This window comes from Pituophis catenifer, unplaced genomic scaffold (assembly GCF_029215685.1).
Source record: "Pituophis catenifer annectens isolate HBS135680 unplaced genomic scaffold, rPitCat1.0.hap2 SCAF_1, whole genome shotgun sequence".
NCBI classification, from domain to species: domain Eukaryota; kingdom Metazoa; phylum Chordata; class Lepidosauria; order Squamata; family Colubridae; genus Pituophis; species Pituophis catenifer.
The window spans coordinates 346,748,030-346,762,972 of NW_027256881.1; the positions used below are offsets into that span (position 1 = coordinate 346,748,030).

A 14,943-nucleotide genomic window follows, 5' to 3' on the forward strand; every position below is an offset into this window, starting at 1 on the left:
TTTCTCCCTCCCTTTCTCCTTTCTCCCTTTCTGTGAAGAACCCCAGAAGGTCTTTGGTAGGAGGAAGAAAAGCCAGGCATTTTGAAACTCAGAACATGCCCATTGATAATCTGGCATTTTTAGAGCTCCACTATTGATTAGCTTAGCCTGAGCAAGGATAGCTAGCAGCCACTTAACAATAAGCTCTCAACTCAAGCTCAGTGCATGTGGGGATCCCCAAACAGTGAGGAAAAACGTTTTGTAGCTTAGCCTGAGCAAAGATAGCTAGTGCAGGACTTACAATAAACTCTCAACTCAAGCTCAGTGCACCTGGGGATCTCCCTAAACAGTGAGGATTTCTTTGTTTCTTTCTCCCTTGAGGCCTCCCCCCCACCTGGCAGCCCATTTTTGCTTCCAGGGGACTGCAGGGAGTCTTGCTAGGCACCCCCCTCATGCCCCATTTTGGCCTTAGCAAGCCTCCCTGCAGCCCCTGGGAGCAAAAACAGGGCGCGGGGGGGGTACTCCTGTAAGGGGCAGGGAAGGTAAGGTCATGAGCCCAGTGGGGGTGGCACAGCATGCTCTGGGGGGGTTAGCGCGACTTACCTATAGGCAGGAGGCGTCAGCTCAGTTGGGGCGCAGGGCAGGCACCACGTGGGAAGGCAGTTTAGGCAGGCAAGCCGCCCGGGTGGTAAGGAGGAAAAGGAAGTGACTGGGTCACTCCCCAGTTTGGGGGCATGGCCAGCCAGCAATTAATACCAGTTCTGCGACTCTCGCCAATTTATGGCTACCGGTCCTCCCAAAGCAGTGCGAACCGGTAGAAACCCACCACTGGAAACAACCATATTTGCTTAAAGACACTAATACTGAATCTATCCATGAAAAAATATTAACTTAATGAATGAACTAAATTAAAAGGAATAAAATGAGAAAACTTGCAATAATAAACATAAATATAAGAACAAGCTTCCATCAAACCAGAGCACTGGACATCACTGAGGACACTTTGAAAACATGATCAGCAAAGACTGGATGAAAGTTGCCGACCAAAGCTAAATTATAAGCAGCTGCAGGACTTGGTAAGGAGTTCTTCACTGGATACATTCTGCCTTCTTGTCAACATTTTGTTGAAAAAAACTATCACATTCTAAACATGCCTCAAAGAGAAATATAAATGAGGCCAATCCATGAATTACTTAGAAATTCTTGTTCCTTACTATATTTTCTCTACAATTCAGATCTGGCCTCAGTAGAATAATGTAGCATTTGGGGAAAAAGATACAGGCCAAGAGAGCAGTTCCAGAGGCCAAAATGGAGAAGATCTCCACGGCCACCATGGACTTCCCTTTGGTGCTCAGGTAGGTAGGGAGGAAGGAGATCCAAACACTGCAAAAGACCAGCATACTAAAAGTAATGAACTTGGCTTCGTTGAAACTATCCGGCAATTTCCTAGCTAGAAATGCCACTGTGAAACTGATGAAGGCCAAAAAACCCAGGTAAGTAAGGACAATGTAAAACATTAAAGCTGAGCCTTCCTTGCATTCCAAGATGATTTCTCCAAACAAGGAGTGAAAGTCACAGCTGGGAAATGGAGGAGAGGTTCCCAGCCAGGTGGCGCAAAGAAGTGCTTGGATCAGGGGACACGCTAAGACAATAGAGTTGGTCAGTGGTTTTCCTAAGAGTTTCCTTGTCCTGTTCCCTGGCTTGGTGGCCACGAAGGCCAGAACTACCATGACAGTTTTTGCCAATACAGAGGAAACTGCAAGAGAGAAGAGAATGGCAAAGGCAGATTGTCGGAAGAGACAGGTGATCTTCCCTGGTTGACCAATGAATAGGAAGAAGGAGAGGAAGCAGAGCAGGAGGGAGACCAGCAGGATGTAGGTGAGGTCTTGGTTGTTGGCCTTGACAATCGGGGTGTCATGATGTTTATAGAAAATCACCAGGACTACAGAAGTGATCACAGAGAGGAAAAGAGCAAGAAAAACTAAAGTGTATCCCAGGGTGTCTTGATAGGAAAGGAAGTGGATCTTTTTGGCAATGCATTGGTCCTTGTCCTTGTTGGGAAATTGGTCTTCTGGGCAGGGTTCACAGTGAGCTGCATCTGAAATCAAAAGTCTTTGTCTAAGCATTTCTTGAGCAATTATCATGCACATTTTCCCTCCTGCATAAATCATAGGAGTGTTGTCTTTCTGCTGCTGACCTACCTACAAAGGGAGTAATAAAATAACCTCCCTGTGCTATTTATGGGGCATCAAAAAGAGCAAATCATCCTTCATTTATGATGATCCTGGGGGCAGATTAGCCAGAGACAAGGTTTTGTTCAGTTCCAGATATCCATTCACTGTGCCTATGAGTAATCTGGCTTCCAGTCTGAGATTACTGCCTGTTTTTTTCTCCCATTTTATAATGGAACCGACACGAGACTGATAGATCTGATATCCAGGAATGTTCCTGTTTTGCTTGTGTGTATATTATCCCTGCCTTAACCTTTCTGCTTTGTATCTCAATCTGTTCATTTAGACATTTTTTCCCTCCCACCTGCTCTATCCAAGAGACATAGATAGATGAATGTCCTCTTTCCCTGGCAGGCTGATACAGCTGAAAGAATGAGCATATTCTGAATGATACAAATTGAAGCTTTGACCGCACAGCCCACTTCCTTAGGACAGATTGGAAGGCAGTTTTTGCAATTGGAGGTTAGAGTAGGAGTGGAAATCCTAGTTGGACATTCATAAATTCTGCCCTAAAGCTATCCTGCATGGAACTGCTGAATATTGGGAAAAGTGGCCTCTGTGGCCAGGGCAGTTTAGATGTGTGAACTGAAAGGTTTTGCTGAGAGATATGATTTTATCTCAATCTCATAAAAAATGATAAGAAGAACAAAAGAAATGACTTAATGAATGTCTTCTTTGCTACTGGAAGATTTACATTTGAAGTCTAGTCTACCTGTCTGATTAGAAATTGTCCCTTCTGGACAAGCATCACACTGGTAGCAGCAAACCTGCTTTCCCTCTGGAACGCTTCTCCTCTCTCCTGCATGGCACCTCTTCATGCCACACCTGGCAAAGGGCACCTTCTGAAAGAGAAAAGAGAAATACTTGAGATGAGCTAAGCAATAAACTGCATTCATTCTTTCCCCATTCCTATTTCCCTTCCTTATTCCCACTTCTATGTTCAGATTCTCTTCTAATGAAATAGATTGCCACTATCTATCAGAAATCAAGAACAGCCCTGAGGTAATCAGGCCAGTGGCATTCTTCACACACCCATGGATGTGGGAGATTGGATCTGGAATCTCAGCCTGCAGAGGAAGACTTGTGATGGGACGAGAGCATTTTTAATGAGGATACAACTGAATGGAAATGGTCCATAGAAATCACTGTTGGTTGCCGTAATTGCATCCTGCGTTTCAAGCAGATGTTGTTCCCAAGCCTAACCCTTTGTGGAATCAGACACAAATCAGACCTTAAACATGTTACACGCAAAGCAGATTTTTCACCAAATGATTGCCATGATTTCTGACTCAGTTGATTATTTTTCAAGATAGGATGATGTTCTGCATCTCAGGAAGAGAAGAGAAGAGATTGCAGAAAATACAACTTCAGTAACAGAGTTGTCAACTCCTGGAATGCACTACCTGACTCTGTGGTTTCTTCCCCAAATCCCCAAAACTTTAACCTTAGATTGTCTACTGTAGACCTCACCCCATTCCTAAAAGGGATATGGGGCATGCATAAGTGCACCAGCATGCCTACCGTCCTAATGTTTTCTTATATTTGTATCCTTTTCATGTATTTATAATTATGTTTACACTTCTATCTGTCATAAAATACATGCTTGACGAAATAAATAAATAAATAAAATAGAATGAATCTTTCTCTGAACTTACAACATTTCCTTGCGGCTCACCTTTGTGGCCCAGACAATTCCATCAGAGTTAATGGTGAAATCCTGGCCTGGGGGAGCCTCAGGATTTACTTGCCCAACTTTCATGGGGACAAAAGATTGATTGGGGAGGAAAACCCAGTTGAGAAGATCATAACGAGCAGATCCCAGTCCATCTTCTGAGAAGGAGACTTCCTCTCCAGCACTGTTGTTGAACTGCACCTTCCTCAAATAGGCAAGAATCTGAAAGAAAGGAGAGCTTCAGAAATTGGAGTATTTGGGCTAGAGCTACAAATGGAACATCATGGCTTCTATATCACATAATGGCCATCTTGAGAAGATGAATTTATATTTGAGAAGCTATTTCCATCTTTTGGTGGTGATCTGAGGAATCAGGTATATTTAACTCTGAAACTAAAAGTTTCCCCTTTATCATTGGGCATGATTTCCAACTCCAATTTGATCAAAACAGAATTTTAGTTCCACAATTTAAATTTAATTTTAGGCTTTTCCTCTTGTGAGACTTGGCTCCATACACTTTCCAATAGTTTGTTTTGCCCAAGTTCTTGTTATCTGATAAATGAATGTTTGAAATGAATAAATTATTTCTATCAGAAGCATGGAAAATTCCACTGATTTTCTCTGGCTCATTGTCAAAGGCAGCAGAATGCAGGAACCAGGTTTGATCTACTGGGCCATGTGGAAGGAAGCATCTGACCTGGTTGGTCACATCACTATTCAGAAAGGTCCAACATTTTAGGCTTTGATGCAGAAAATTCTGATGAATTTCAAACAGTATTGGAAGGGACATTGGAGGTCGTCTAGTCCAACCCCCTGCTCAAGCAACAGACCCTCTACAGTTTCAGACAAGAGACTATCCTGTCTCTTTTTCAATGGGGCACCCATGACCTCTAAAGGTAAACCCTTCCTTAAGAAATTTCTCCTAAATTCTAGGTTGCTTCTCTCCTTGGTTAGTTTCCATCCATTCTTAATCAGAAGCTCTTTTCACACAGCAAGCTGAGTAGCACAAAAAATGGTAAACTAAAAAAAGGGGCAGGGTCTCAGATAAATTGGAATGGAAGTACACAGACATTTAATCAGGAACTGAAGAAATTCATATGGAGAGCATCTGATCTAAGTGTCTGTAGACTTGAGTCAAAAACCACTGGTATTACCTGCCATGACTGGACATCTGAGATCCTCTTTCCAAGCGTCATCATGGTCGGTCGAACTCTGGATCCATCCATTGCATGCAAAGCGTGTGCCAGAGCATAAACAGCATTGTAGATATTGTAACTTTCTCCTGTCATTCTTTTTTCAAAAGTGTAATTGGGCAGATTCTGCAGATTCTCCTTTTCTGTACATTGTTTTTCTCCCTTTGGAGGGATCTTTCCTGATTTATGGATCTTGCAGCGAAAGACAAATTCCCACCATACAGGGAGAAAGACATCTCCTTGGGGGTTCAAGGGGTCTAAAGACAGGAGGAAGTGGCTGAATTCTGAGACATCCCTGGAGTGGTCCCTAAAATGCAAGACCCCATGCAAATGCTTTATAAATTGCAATGAGTATTCAGATTCTTCCATGCCAACTTTCCAATGGGAAGTAAAGATACAAACTTTCCTAAATGATACTTTCAATATATCTTCAAATAACTGTATCACCCCTATTACAGTGAGAGTAACAGCTAAGTCTGCATACAGAATAAAGACTTCTGCTTTAGACCAGGTGCGGAAATAGAGAACAAATTTTTTCTCAGTGAGTTTAACATTATCCAATTTTATCATTTCAGTGAAGGCCAGGCAGATCTCCTTCTCCTGGAGCATTGGTGTCAGAGTTGAGATGAAATGTTCTCCTCTGTCATCTTCAGGGGCCAGAAGACCAACCCAGTTCCACTGGAAATGCAGGAGCAGCTGGACTAAACCCACATACTGAGAAGATTCCTTGGGATTCATCCGGATGAAGGAAGGATAAAGTCTTCTCTCTCCCTGAGAGAACTCAAAGCCAACACCGAGCTGGAGAAAAAGAGATTCTTTTTTCAAAGACAAAGTAAAAGTTTTTTTTTAAATAAAAAGTAGTTTTTATTGAATATAAATATTAAAAAAGACATACGTAACATATACACAACAAACATTTATACAACATATACACAAAAAGAGTATAATTTCTTCTTAAGCATTTTTTCAGAGTGACATTCTACCATTCTACTTATGATATATTCCTTCACCTCTCCTTAATCTAATAACATTTTTTATTAATAATAATAAATAATAATAATTTTATTTCTATACCGCCCTTCTCCCGAAGGACTCAGGGCGGTGTACAGCCAATTTAAAAACACAAGACACAACAATAATTAAAAATTAAAATAATTAAATAAATTTGGCCGATTTAAAACCCCAAAAATTTAAAATACCCCAATTTAAAATTATTAAGTTGATAGCCCGGCCTGGCGGAACAACAGGGTCTTCAATATATATATATATATTTTAATATATATATATTATATATATATATATTTTAAATATATATATATATATATATATATATTTTAAATATATATATATATATATATATATATATATATATATATATATATATATATATATATATATATATATATATATTTAAATCGGTAATATTTCCCCCTATATTTTTTGTATATTTCTGATTTTTAACCAGAAAAGTAAAAGTTTTATGCTGACTTTAGTAGTGACCATTGTGTGGTTGATAGCTCTCCAATCAGGCTGACTCACTTTGACTGGCAAACTTCATCTTCTTCCCTATTTAGGCATTTTTATTGGTTGTCAGAAGACAAGAGAAGAAACCAACAACCTGATACAGAGAATAAATGGCACTAAAATGATGGTTACCCTTTAATAAAGAATAATCTAAGAGTCAAAAGCTTATTATATGTCCCTCCAAAAAAACCTACTTTTAGTTCCATCTTTGGCTTCTCTGTGTGATTTTGATCTCTCTCTACTCCATATTGTATCCAGTGGAGCTCTCTTACCTGTGGGACCTTAAGAATGCTGAAAATGGAGGCCATCAACCTTGAGGACTTGGCACTGAGACCACCAATGACGGACAGCAGAGTGTCCTGCAGGTCCCATTTGTACCCTAGAACCACTTGGCCTCGTGAGGAGAGCATGGAGAAGCTGTTTAAGGAAATCTCAATCTCCCTCTGGGAATGGCGGTAGATGTGGAAGCCAAGGGTGATGTTGGGGAGCAAAAGAAAATTATTATTGACCTCGGAGACAGCAAACATCAATGCAAGGAACTGCTGGTAGTAACTGGTGAGGAATCTGTAGTAAGAAAAACATTGGAGAACATTACAGGAAAGCTTGTGCATGGTTGTAGAATTTGCTTCACTTTTTGGCAGGACCTTTGAGGGCAGAAACCCCCAAATTTCATTGGGTTGGGGTTTTTTTTCAAAGGATTACCCTTGGCTAAACTTGGATGATTTTGTGAGAAAGAAGACAAGCCTTTCCATAGATATTATGGACTGTTTTATTCTCTCTATCATCCCTGCCATATTGACTTTGCTCCAGTGGCTGAAATCCTTTCCAACAGCTTCCCTTTCGCCGTAAGTATTTAACGTCTCTCCTGGAGCAGCTTCTACAGGTGTGGTAAAGATTGCTGAGCACAGGACTACAGTGGGGTCTCCTCATAGATTTACTGAAGGATTCATCAGCAATGCTGATTCCTAAACTGAGAGGGATTTTTGTAACTCCTGAACACTGGAAGAGGATTGAGCTTCTTTTTGAGTTATTATCCACAAGTTACTTTTCAGATTATTATTATAATTCGACTTCTTCACTAGGCCAGGACAGCTTCCATTTTTATTTTTCTTGTTTATCATCTATCTGATGAAGAGATTGAGAATTCCAGCCTATTTGAAAAGCTTGCTATTTTATCGAGAAAAGTGCAACATGTGCACTACACCAGGACAGTTCAAAGCACTAGAAGTAGTATTTCTGAATTTAAAGCAAAGAAAATAATTATCTGCATGTTTCACCTCCAGTTGAGACTTACACATTCTGTAGATGATGATTCACTGTATTAAACTCTAGGATAGGAGACTCTAAAATGGTTCCCAAGGGCAAATTCCCACCAATAATGAGATCACCAGGCCTATAGTAGCTCTCCTTTAAATCGATATAATCCTTGAACACACACATGGTTTGCAGCCTCTTTGCTGTAGTTGGAGCCAGGAGCCAGACGAGCATCAGGATCAACAGTTGCATGACTCCTGCCCTTTCATTCTTATCACCTTCCCTCCTAGAACAGAAATCAAGGTTTATGCAGAAACTGATTTAAAAGTTGCTCCTGAAATCTCACTGGAACTTTAGCAGATCAGACACCACCTGTGCTACCTGGATGGGCTCAGGATAACTTTATATCAAAAATTATTCCTTTTACCTGTGTTTGGGCTGTGACCATAGAGAGAACAAAGGCATGTGAGTCTCTTCAAACCCAGGAGTGAGCTCTTTGCAAGACAGGCTCACGTGACATGTTTTGCCCTCCATCTGGTGAACTCAGAGATGTTTTTTAAAGCAGGTTTTATCCTGGAAGATCTTTGTGTCTAGAAATCCACAGGGGACACATGAAGAATGACTGTTCTTCTGATAATTGCAGGGAAAGGCCATTGTCTTATCCCAGTTGAAGTCCACAGGGTGTGAAAGAGCCAAGTTTGCCTACCACTGTCCTCTCCCCTTAGCAACAGCTTCTCTTCATGCAGCAGAATGGAAAACATGTTGGTGTCTCTTCTTGTAATTCACAGAGCAGATGGAGTCATGGGGAAGCTGTGTAGTTGACCTACATGAAAGTGACCCCTGCACACAAGGTGGATTCTGGCTTATGCCCTAGTTGGGTCAGATAATAGGAGTGCTACTTGGGTATAATGGCACAAACCAGAAATGTAATTTGATGAAGTTTCTCAGGATATTTGCACAAACTAGGGCATTGTGTGTGGGATGGTGGGCAGGTTGCTTGTCCCACGTTTCTGGCGGAGCTGGAGTAGGAGATTTGGATGGCATGGGCTGAGCCCTGTGGTGGCAGCACCAACAGTAGGTGGAAGCAGATGCATGGAGGGTGGAATGAGATTTGGCCTGCAAGGTGGCCATGTGGCTGGCTGCTATGTCTCAGCCAGGATGGCCATGGGCAAGCAAAAACAAATGGTAGGACAAGAATGGGTGGGTCAATGGGCAGCCGCCAGTGCATTCAGCAGGCCAGATCACTTGCCTCCTCTATGCCTCTGCCACCACCTGCTGCTTGGATGGCCAACCTGGCATTCCCAGTGTTTGGACTCAACTGCACAGCATGGGATGTGGAGCCCAGTGGGCTCCAGGAGGCTGCGGCTACTGCCAGACCATTGACCCCTGTGCACTCCTCACCTCCTATGCATGCACGGGCCTTGTGTTTGACCTATCTGAGCTAGAGCTTCTATTAAGGCCCACCTCATGGCAGTATAAGCCACAAAATGTCCCAGTGGTCTTCCGGGTGCGCTTCAAGGTGTTGGTTATCACCTTTAAAGCGCTCCATGGCATAGGGCCTAGCTATCTTCGAGACCGCCTGCTGCCACCGACGATCTCCCATCGACCCGTGCGCTCCCACAGAGAGGGCCTCCTCGGGGTGCCATCAGCCAAGCAATGCAGGCTGGTGACCCCCAGGGGGAGGGCCTTCTCTGTGGGGGCACCTACCCTCTGGAATCAATTGCCTCCAGAGATAAGGAGAATCCAAGACCTCGGTGCCTTCCGCCGTGCCCTTAAAACCTTCCTTTTCCAGCAGGCCGGGCTGGCCTAATTTTTTAAGTGTTTTTAAGTGTTTTGTTTATTGTTTTTAATTAATGGGGCCAAATTTATATATGTATATTTTAATTGTATTTTAATATTTGTACTTGATGTTTTTACTTGGCTGTTCACCGCCCTGAGTCCTCAGGGAGAAGGGCGGTATACAAATTCAAAATAAAATAAAATAAAATAAAATAAAATAAATATTTATCCATTCGTATTGCACTTCTTATTGCACTGAGTGATACCCTATCGTCTTTTTAAAGATTATCCAGAACCTTCTGAGTAAGCCTCACATGTAGGTTTTCCTTCAGGCCTCACAGAGGAATTATGAGCACCAGCTTCTCCCTCCCCCCTCCCACTTCCAAGAAAGTACAAACTCTTGAGAACTTTGTATTTCAAAAGGAACCTTTTATTGAAAGGGATGAAAGCTAGTCAAAACTCAAAGCAGGCTCTGGGGTCCCTCAGGGCATGCAGTTCAGGATAAAGGAAATTAGGAACCCCCTCCCTACCTTCTGATATGGATTATGACCAATCTGCTGGTGTGAATATGAATTGCACCAGCCTCTCTGACAAACAGATATGAAGAGCTTTGTTCTGTCCCCCTTCTCCACACAGGCAAACACACCACCAGGCACGCCTGCCAAGATTTTATTAAGCAATCAGACTAGAAACTCTTGCAGATAAGAGTTTTGGCAGTAAACTGCGAAATGCCTGCCAAGTCAGTTTCCATTCACAGTTAGCAAGAAAGAGTTTATCCTCAGTCCGGTTCAGTAGCAAAAAATAATCCACGAAGCAAGAATTAGCCAAGGTCCAGCCCAAATATGCACAAGCCAGATTTCAGGTAACACGATGTGACTCTCAGGTTTTTAACTTTGACCATCACAAAGGCTGAAGAGCAATCACACCCACTTTTATTCCTTGTGGGGTGTGGCTCAGTGACTCAGCTCAATCTCTGGCCCTCCCACGCCTCTTTCGTTGCTGTGCACACTTCTCCCTCCAACACTGCCTGGGATCAGGATTCATCATCCTCCCTCCCTATCTGTTGTTGTTCTGATATGCTTTCTTCCTGGCATATCCCAGGCTGTTCCTCTTGGCCTTCAGATGGAACCTGAGGCATTGCCAGAGAGGAGGGTCCTGGAGAGGGAGGCCTTGTCAGTTCCTCCCCATCACCTTCTGAGTCCTCTTCCTCTTTTAGGACAGGCTCGGGAGTCGGGGTCACAACAAGCTTCTCACGGTCATTTTACAATCCACTGCCCCCCCATCTTCCCTTTCATTTCTAGAGGTGTGAGAATTCTCCAGGCATTCCTGGGACCAGGCAATGGTTATAAATCAGGGTAAAGTTTATACAAAGAGGATCAGGCAAGAAATTGGATACTTATGATACATAGGAAAAGAACTAAATGTGACAACTCCAAATCCCCCCCTTGTTCCATGAAGAATGGCAGATACATAGATCTGACAGGAATTCTCTATGCATCTGGTTGATAAAACTGGATCTGTTCCCAGTTGGAGGCCAAGCATGGTGTAGATCCTCTGGAGATGGTGGGGAAAGGATTTACCCAATTATCTAGGAACAGTTTGACATTGTTGAGCCCAAGGAAGTCAACAGAGTCCTTGGGATGTAGATGTGACCACTTGTGAACTAGATCCATGTCCCTCTTGGCTGGTCAAGGTTACCTGGAAGATGGATCCAAATGATGGTTAATTCATCCTTGAGAAAGAGGTTTTCTCATCATCCTTTAAAGAGATGCTGTTATGGCGTCTGCTCAATAAATCTTTACTAGACCCCACCATGCTGATTATTTCATCGATTCTCCTACCTCCTCTTTTAAGGGAAGGTGATTGAGAAAGTGGTAGGGCTGCACCTTGAGAGGATCCTGGATTAAGTGGATTATCTAGATTTCATATGGTCAGGTTTCAGAGCCAATATGGGATAACAACATCTTAGTCATGGTTTTGTATGATCTCTGGTGGAAGTAGGATGAAGGTCATGAATCCATTCTTGTTCTTGTGGACCTTTAGGTTTCTTTTGATATGATTGATCATGTATACTTTTGAATTGGTTCCAGGATTTAAGGAAGTGAAGTAGAATTTTGTGCTGGTTCATCTCCTTCCTCCATGGACAGTTCCAATTATCACAAGATTATCTCTAGAGGGAATGAGAGTTCCACTACACAGCCTCTTTGTGAGATGCCAGAGGACTTGGTGCTCTCTCTGTTCCTGTTTAACACCTACATTTTACCATAGAATGAGATATATCTGTATGCAGATAATATCCTGTTGTATATCTGTGTCCCAGGTGAACTAGCAGGTACAATGGATGTTCCTTCATGGTGCCTGGATGCTGTGGGGATCTGGATGGGGAACAAAAGGCTTCAACTGAACCTTGGTAGGATGGAGACTGTGTGGGAGGCTGGAGGGCTCCTCTATCTGAGTGTTTATCATCTTTGGGTTTTAAGGGTTGTAATGCCTCAGACTGAGCTGGTGTATAATCTGAGGGCCCTCCTGGACTCGCAACTCTTCCTTGAGGAACAGGTGACAGTTGTGACTAGTCAATCCTTTGTGAAACTTCCTTGAAGAACATGAATTCATATGATGTATATTTAATGGAAATAGTATGTCAACACTAACAAAGAGAACGATTAGGGTTAAAATGATAGCAAAAAGATAAAGATTTCCTTTTCAATTACGTCTGACTCTTGGGGATGATGTTTCTTGGTTGAGGGAACAAGTATTGTCTGAAAACAATTTCCATGATGATGTGGCCAGCATGTATGTACTATCTATGTACCAAAGGTGCATAGATAGCACTCTTCCAATATTTGAGGTGCTGTCCCACCGAAGAAGGGGTTAATTTATTTTCCAAATCATTTGAGGAAGGAGAAGAAGTAATGGTTGGAAACTTATCAAAGAGAGACCCAACCTAGAATGGGGGAGAAATGTCCTGATAGAGAGAGTAATTAATCCATGGAATAGGTTGCCTCCAGAAGTTATGGGTGCTCCATCACTGGAAGTTTCTAAGAAGAGATTGGACAGCCATTGGTTCAAAATGTACAAGGACTCCTGCTTTAGGTAAGGGGTTGGATTACGACACCTCCAAGTTTCCTTCCAGCCCTATGATTCTTTGATTCTATCTGGGGAACCATCTCACCCCAATGTTATTCGCCCATCCCACCCAAATTGGCAGAAGGGCCATACTGTAGGCCTTCTTGGTCAGAGCTTCAATTTTCAGGGTCTAGTAGGAGAATCTTTTCTGTGATGGAATATTTTGCTACCTGAGATGAGGTCTGTCCCTTCCCATCTTGACTCATGCGGTGTTTCCCCTGTTCTCTGGGCAGGAGGTGGAATGACTCCCCATGGCAGAATCAGGTTCAGGTGCCTCCTCTAGTCTCAAGTCAGCTGAGGACACCCATAGACACTTGCTTTGCTCCAAGTAGTCCTCCTCAGAGATGCCCCCAAATGCCACCTTCTCCTCTTGTCCTCTTCTCTTGCTCTCCATATCCCCCCAAAGGCAAGAAACTTTGGTCTTTTATGAACTGAGCTGTTGATGCCCAGACTGTTAGTTTCTGGGCCTCAAATGCTATAAAATGTTTTATAGAGTTTTAAATTCCTTTTGGCTTTAATTTTTATATTTGTTATATAGTTCTTGAATTTGTTTTAATTTAGATCAATATAATAATTTTAAATAGCATATTTTCTCCTTTTAATGTAAGATGTCCTGGACTCAGAAAATAAAATAAATAAATATAATCACTGTTGTTGACCCCACCTGAAACTTCACCTTCACTGGAGCTCCAGAATATTCTGCAATGCTGCACAAACAGCAAGAGGGAAGCAAAACTAATCACTTTGTCACACGGCCACATGGTGCAATTACAGAAGCGGCCACCAGATTCCATGTGACCACAACCGAATGAAGCCACTGGTGGCTGCTTTCAAAATCATGCTGGAAAAGTTTGCTAGGCAAAACTGTCCCAACACTTATGGAATGAGATCAGTTTTCATATACTTTATGGACCTGTGAATATTGTCAGTATAGGGTCTCCCACAATTTCCTGCAGCCCTAACCCTAAGCTCACCATGCCACCCACTCCAATGAACCATTTCCCCCACTGCCTAACCCCAGGCTCCCATCCCTGGTGCTTCTTCCTATCCACCCCTCCCCCACTGCCTCTCCCTGGGCAATTCACTGTGGCACAATTTCCTTGACAGATTTACCATGTGGGACAATTAGCCATGTGCATCTTAACTGTTCCCAGACAAAAACTGGTCCCAAAAGGTCCTTCCCACCACACCGAACTCTTCCTTCTCTGCTGCCTGCTGGAATTAGAGTCCCTTCCCAATTCTCTTTGTCTTCTCCCACATAACGTTTCTCTAGATGAAGAGGGATTGGGGCAGGTGGGCTGGAGAAAGTAAAGGGTTCTGTCTACCAGAAAAGCTGGCAAATGTGGGAGGTGACTGGTGGTCCCTGTGGACACACCTACAGGTTACTTGCTAGGTTAGGGGCCCCTTCCAGAGAGGAGGCACCCTTTGAGTCCCTGTGAGCTGCCCTGCTTCAGTCTCATCTCCTTCCCTCCAGGAGTGATTGAGAATTTGCTCTCCCAGTATAGTTGTATGGAGAGCACAGTCCTGCCCTGCACCCACAGTGGGCTACAGCTCTTGCGCCCTTCTTTGCAAACTGGACACCCTGGGCCACAGCAGGAGTGATACTGCTTGCCCCTCAACTCCCCCTCAGCTGCCCACCTTTGGTTGAGGTGAATGGGGTGAGCACGAGAATTCAAGTTCACTATTTTATGGGTCAATTTGGAAATACTCCTTCTATGTTTCTTTTTCTCACATGACAGACCATTTGAAGGAAAGGGAGATGTTGTCAAAAATAACTTAATACTGTTAGGGGACTCCAAGAAGCCTCAGACATCTAAGGAAACATCCATATATGCTTAAAAAAACTGATATTGAACCAAACCCTTTAAAACACTATATTAAAAAGTAATTAGATTAAAAAGATTAAAATGAAAAAAAATCCTCATTGAAATAATAAAGACACATCTAAAAATTAGCTTTCCATCCACACAGGGCACTCAACAACACAAGGATACTTTGAAGACATGATAAACAAAAGGTTGGGTGTTGTTCCTTAATGCAGTCATATTGTATCCAGTTGGAGCACTTGAAAAGCAATTCTTTTATGGACATGTTTCTACTTCATGTCATCATTTTTTTCTGAAATCTTATCACATTCTAAAAATGCCTCAAAGACAAATATAAATGTGGCCAGCTATTGCATTAG

The 14,943-nt window shown here is 42.6% G+C and overlaps 1 protein-coding gene across 1 annotated transcript; it reads right to left on the reverse strand.

Moving 5' to 3' along the window:
* Nucleotides 1–1,172: 1,172 nt before the first annotated feature.
* LOC139312256 (vomeronasal type-2 receptor 26-like) lies at nt 1,173–8,105 on the reverse strand. The gene is made up of 3 exons (XM_070936881.1): nt 7,894–8,105; nt 6,872–7,163; nt 1,173–2,012 (listed from the first exon to the last, which is right to left on the reverse strand). The coding sequence occupies exons 1-3, from the start codon at nt 8,103–8,105 to the stop codon at nt 1,173–1,175; spliced, it is 1,344 nt and encodes a 447-aa protein (XP_070792982.1).
* Between the last annotated feature and the right edge of the window lie 6,838 nt (nt 8,106–14,943).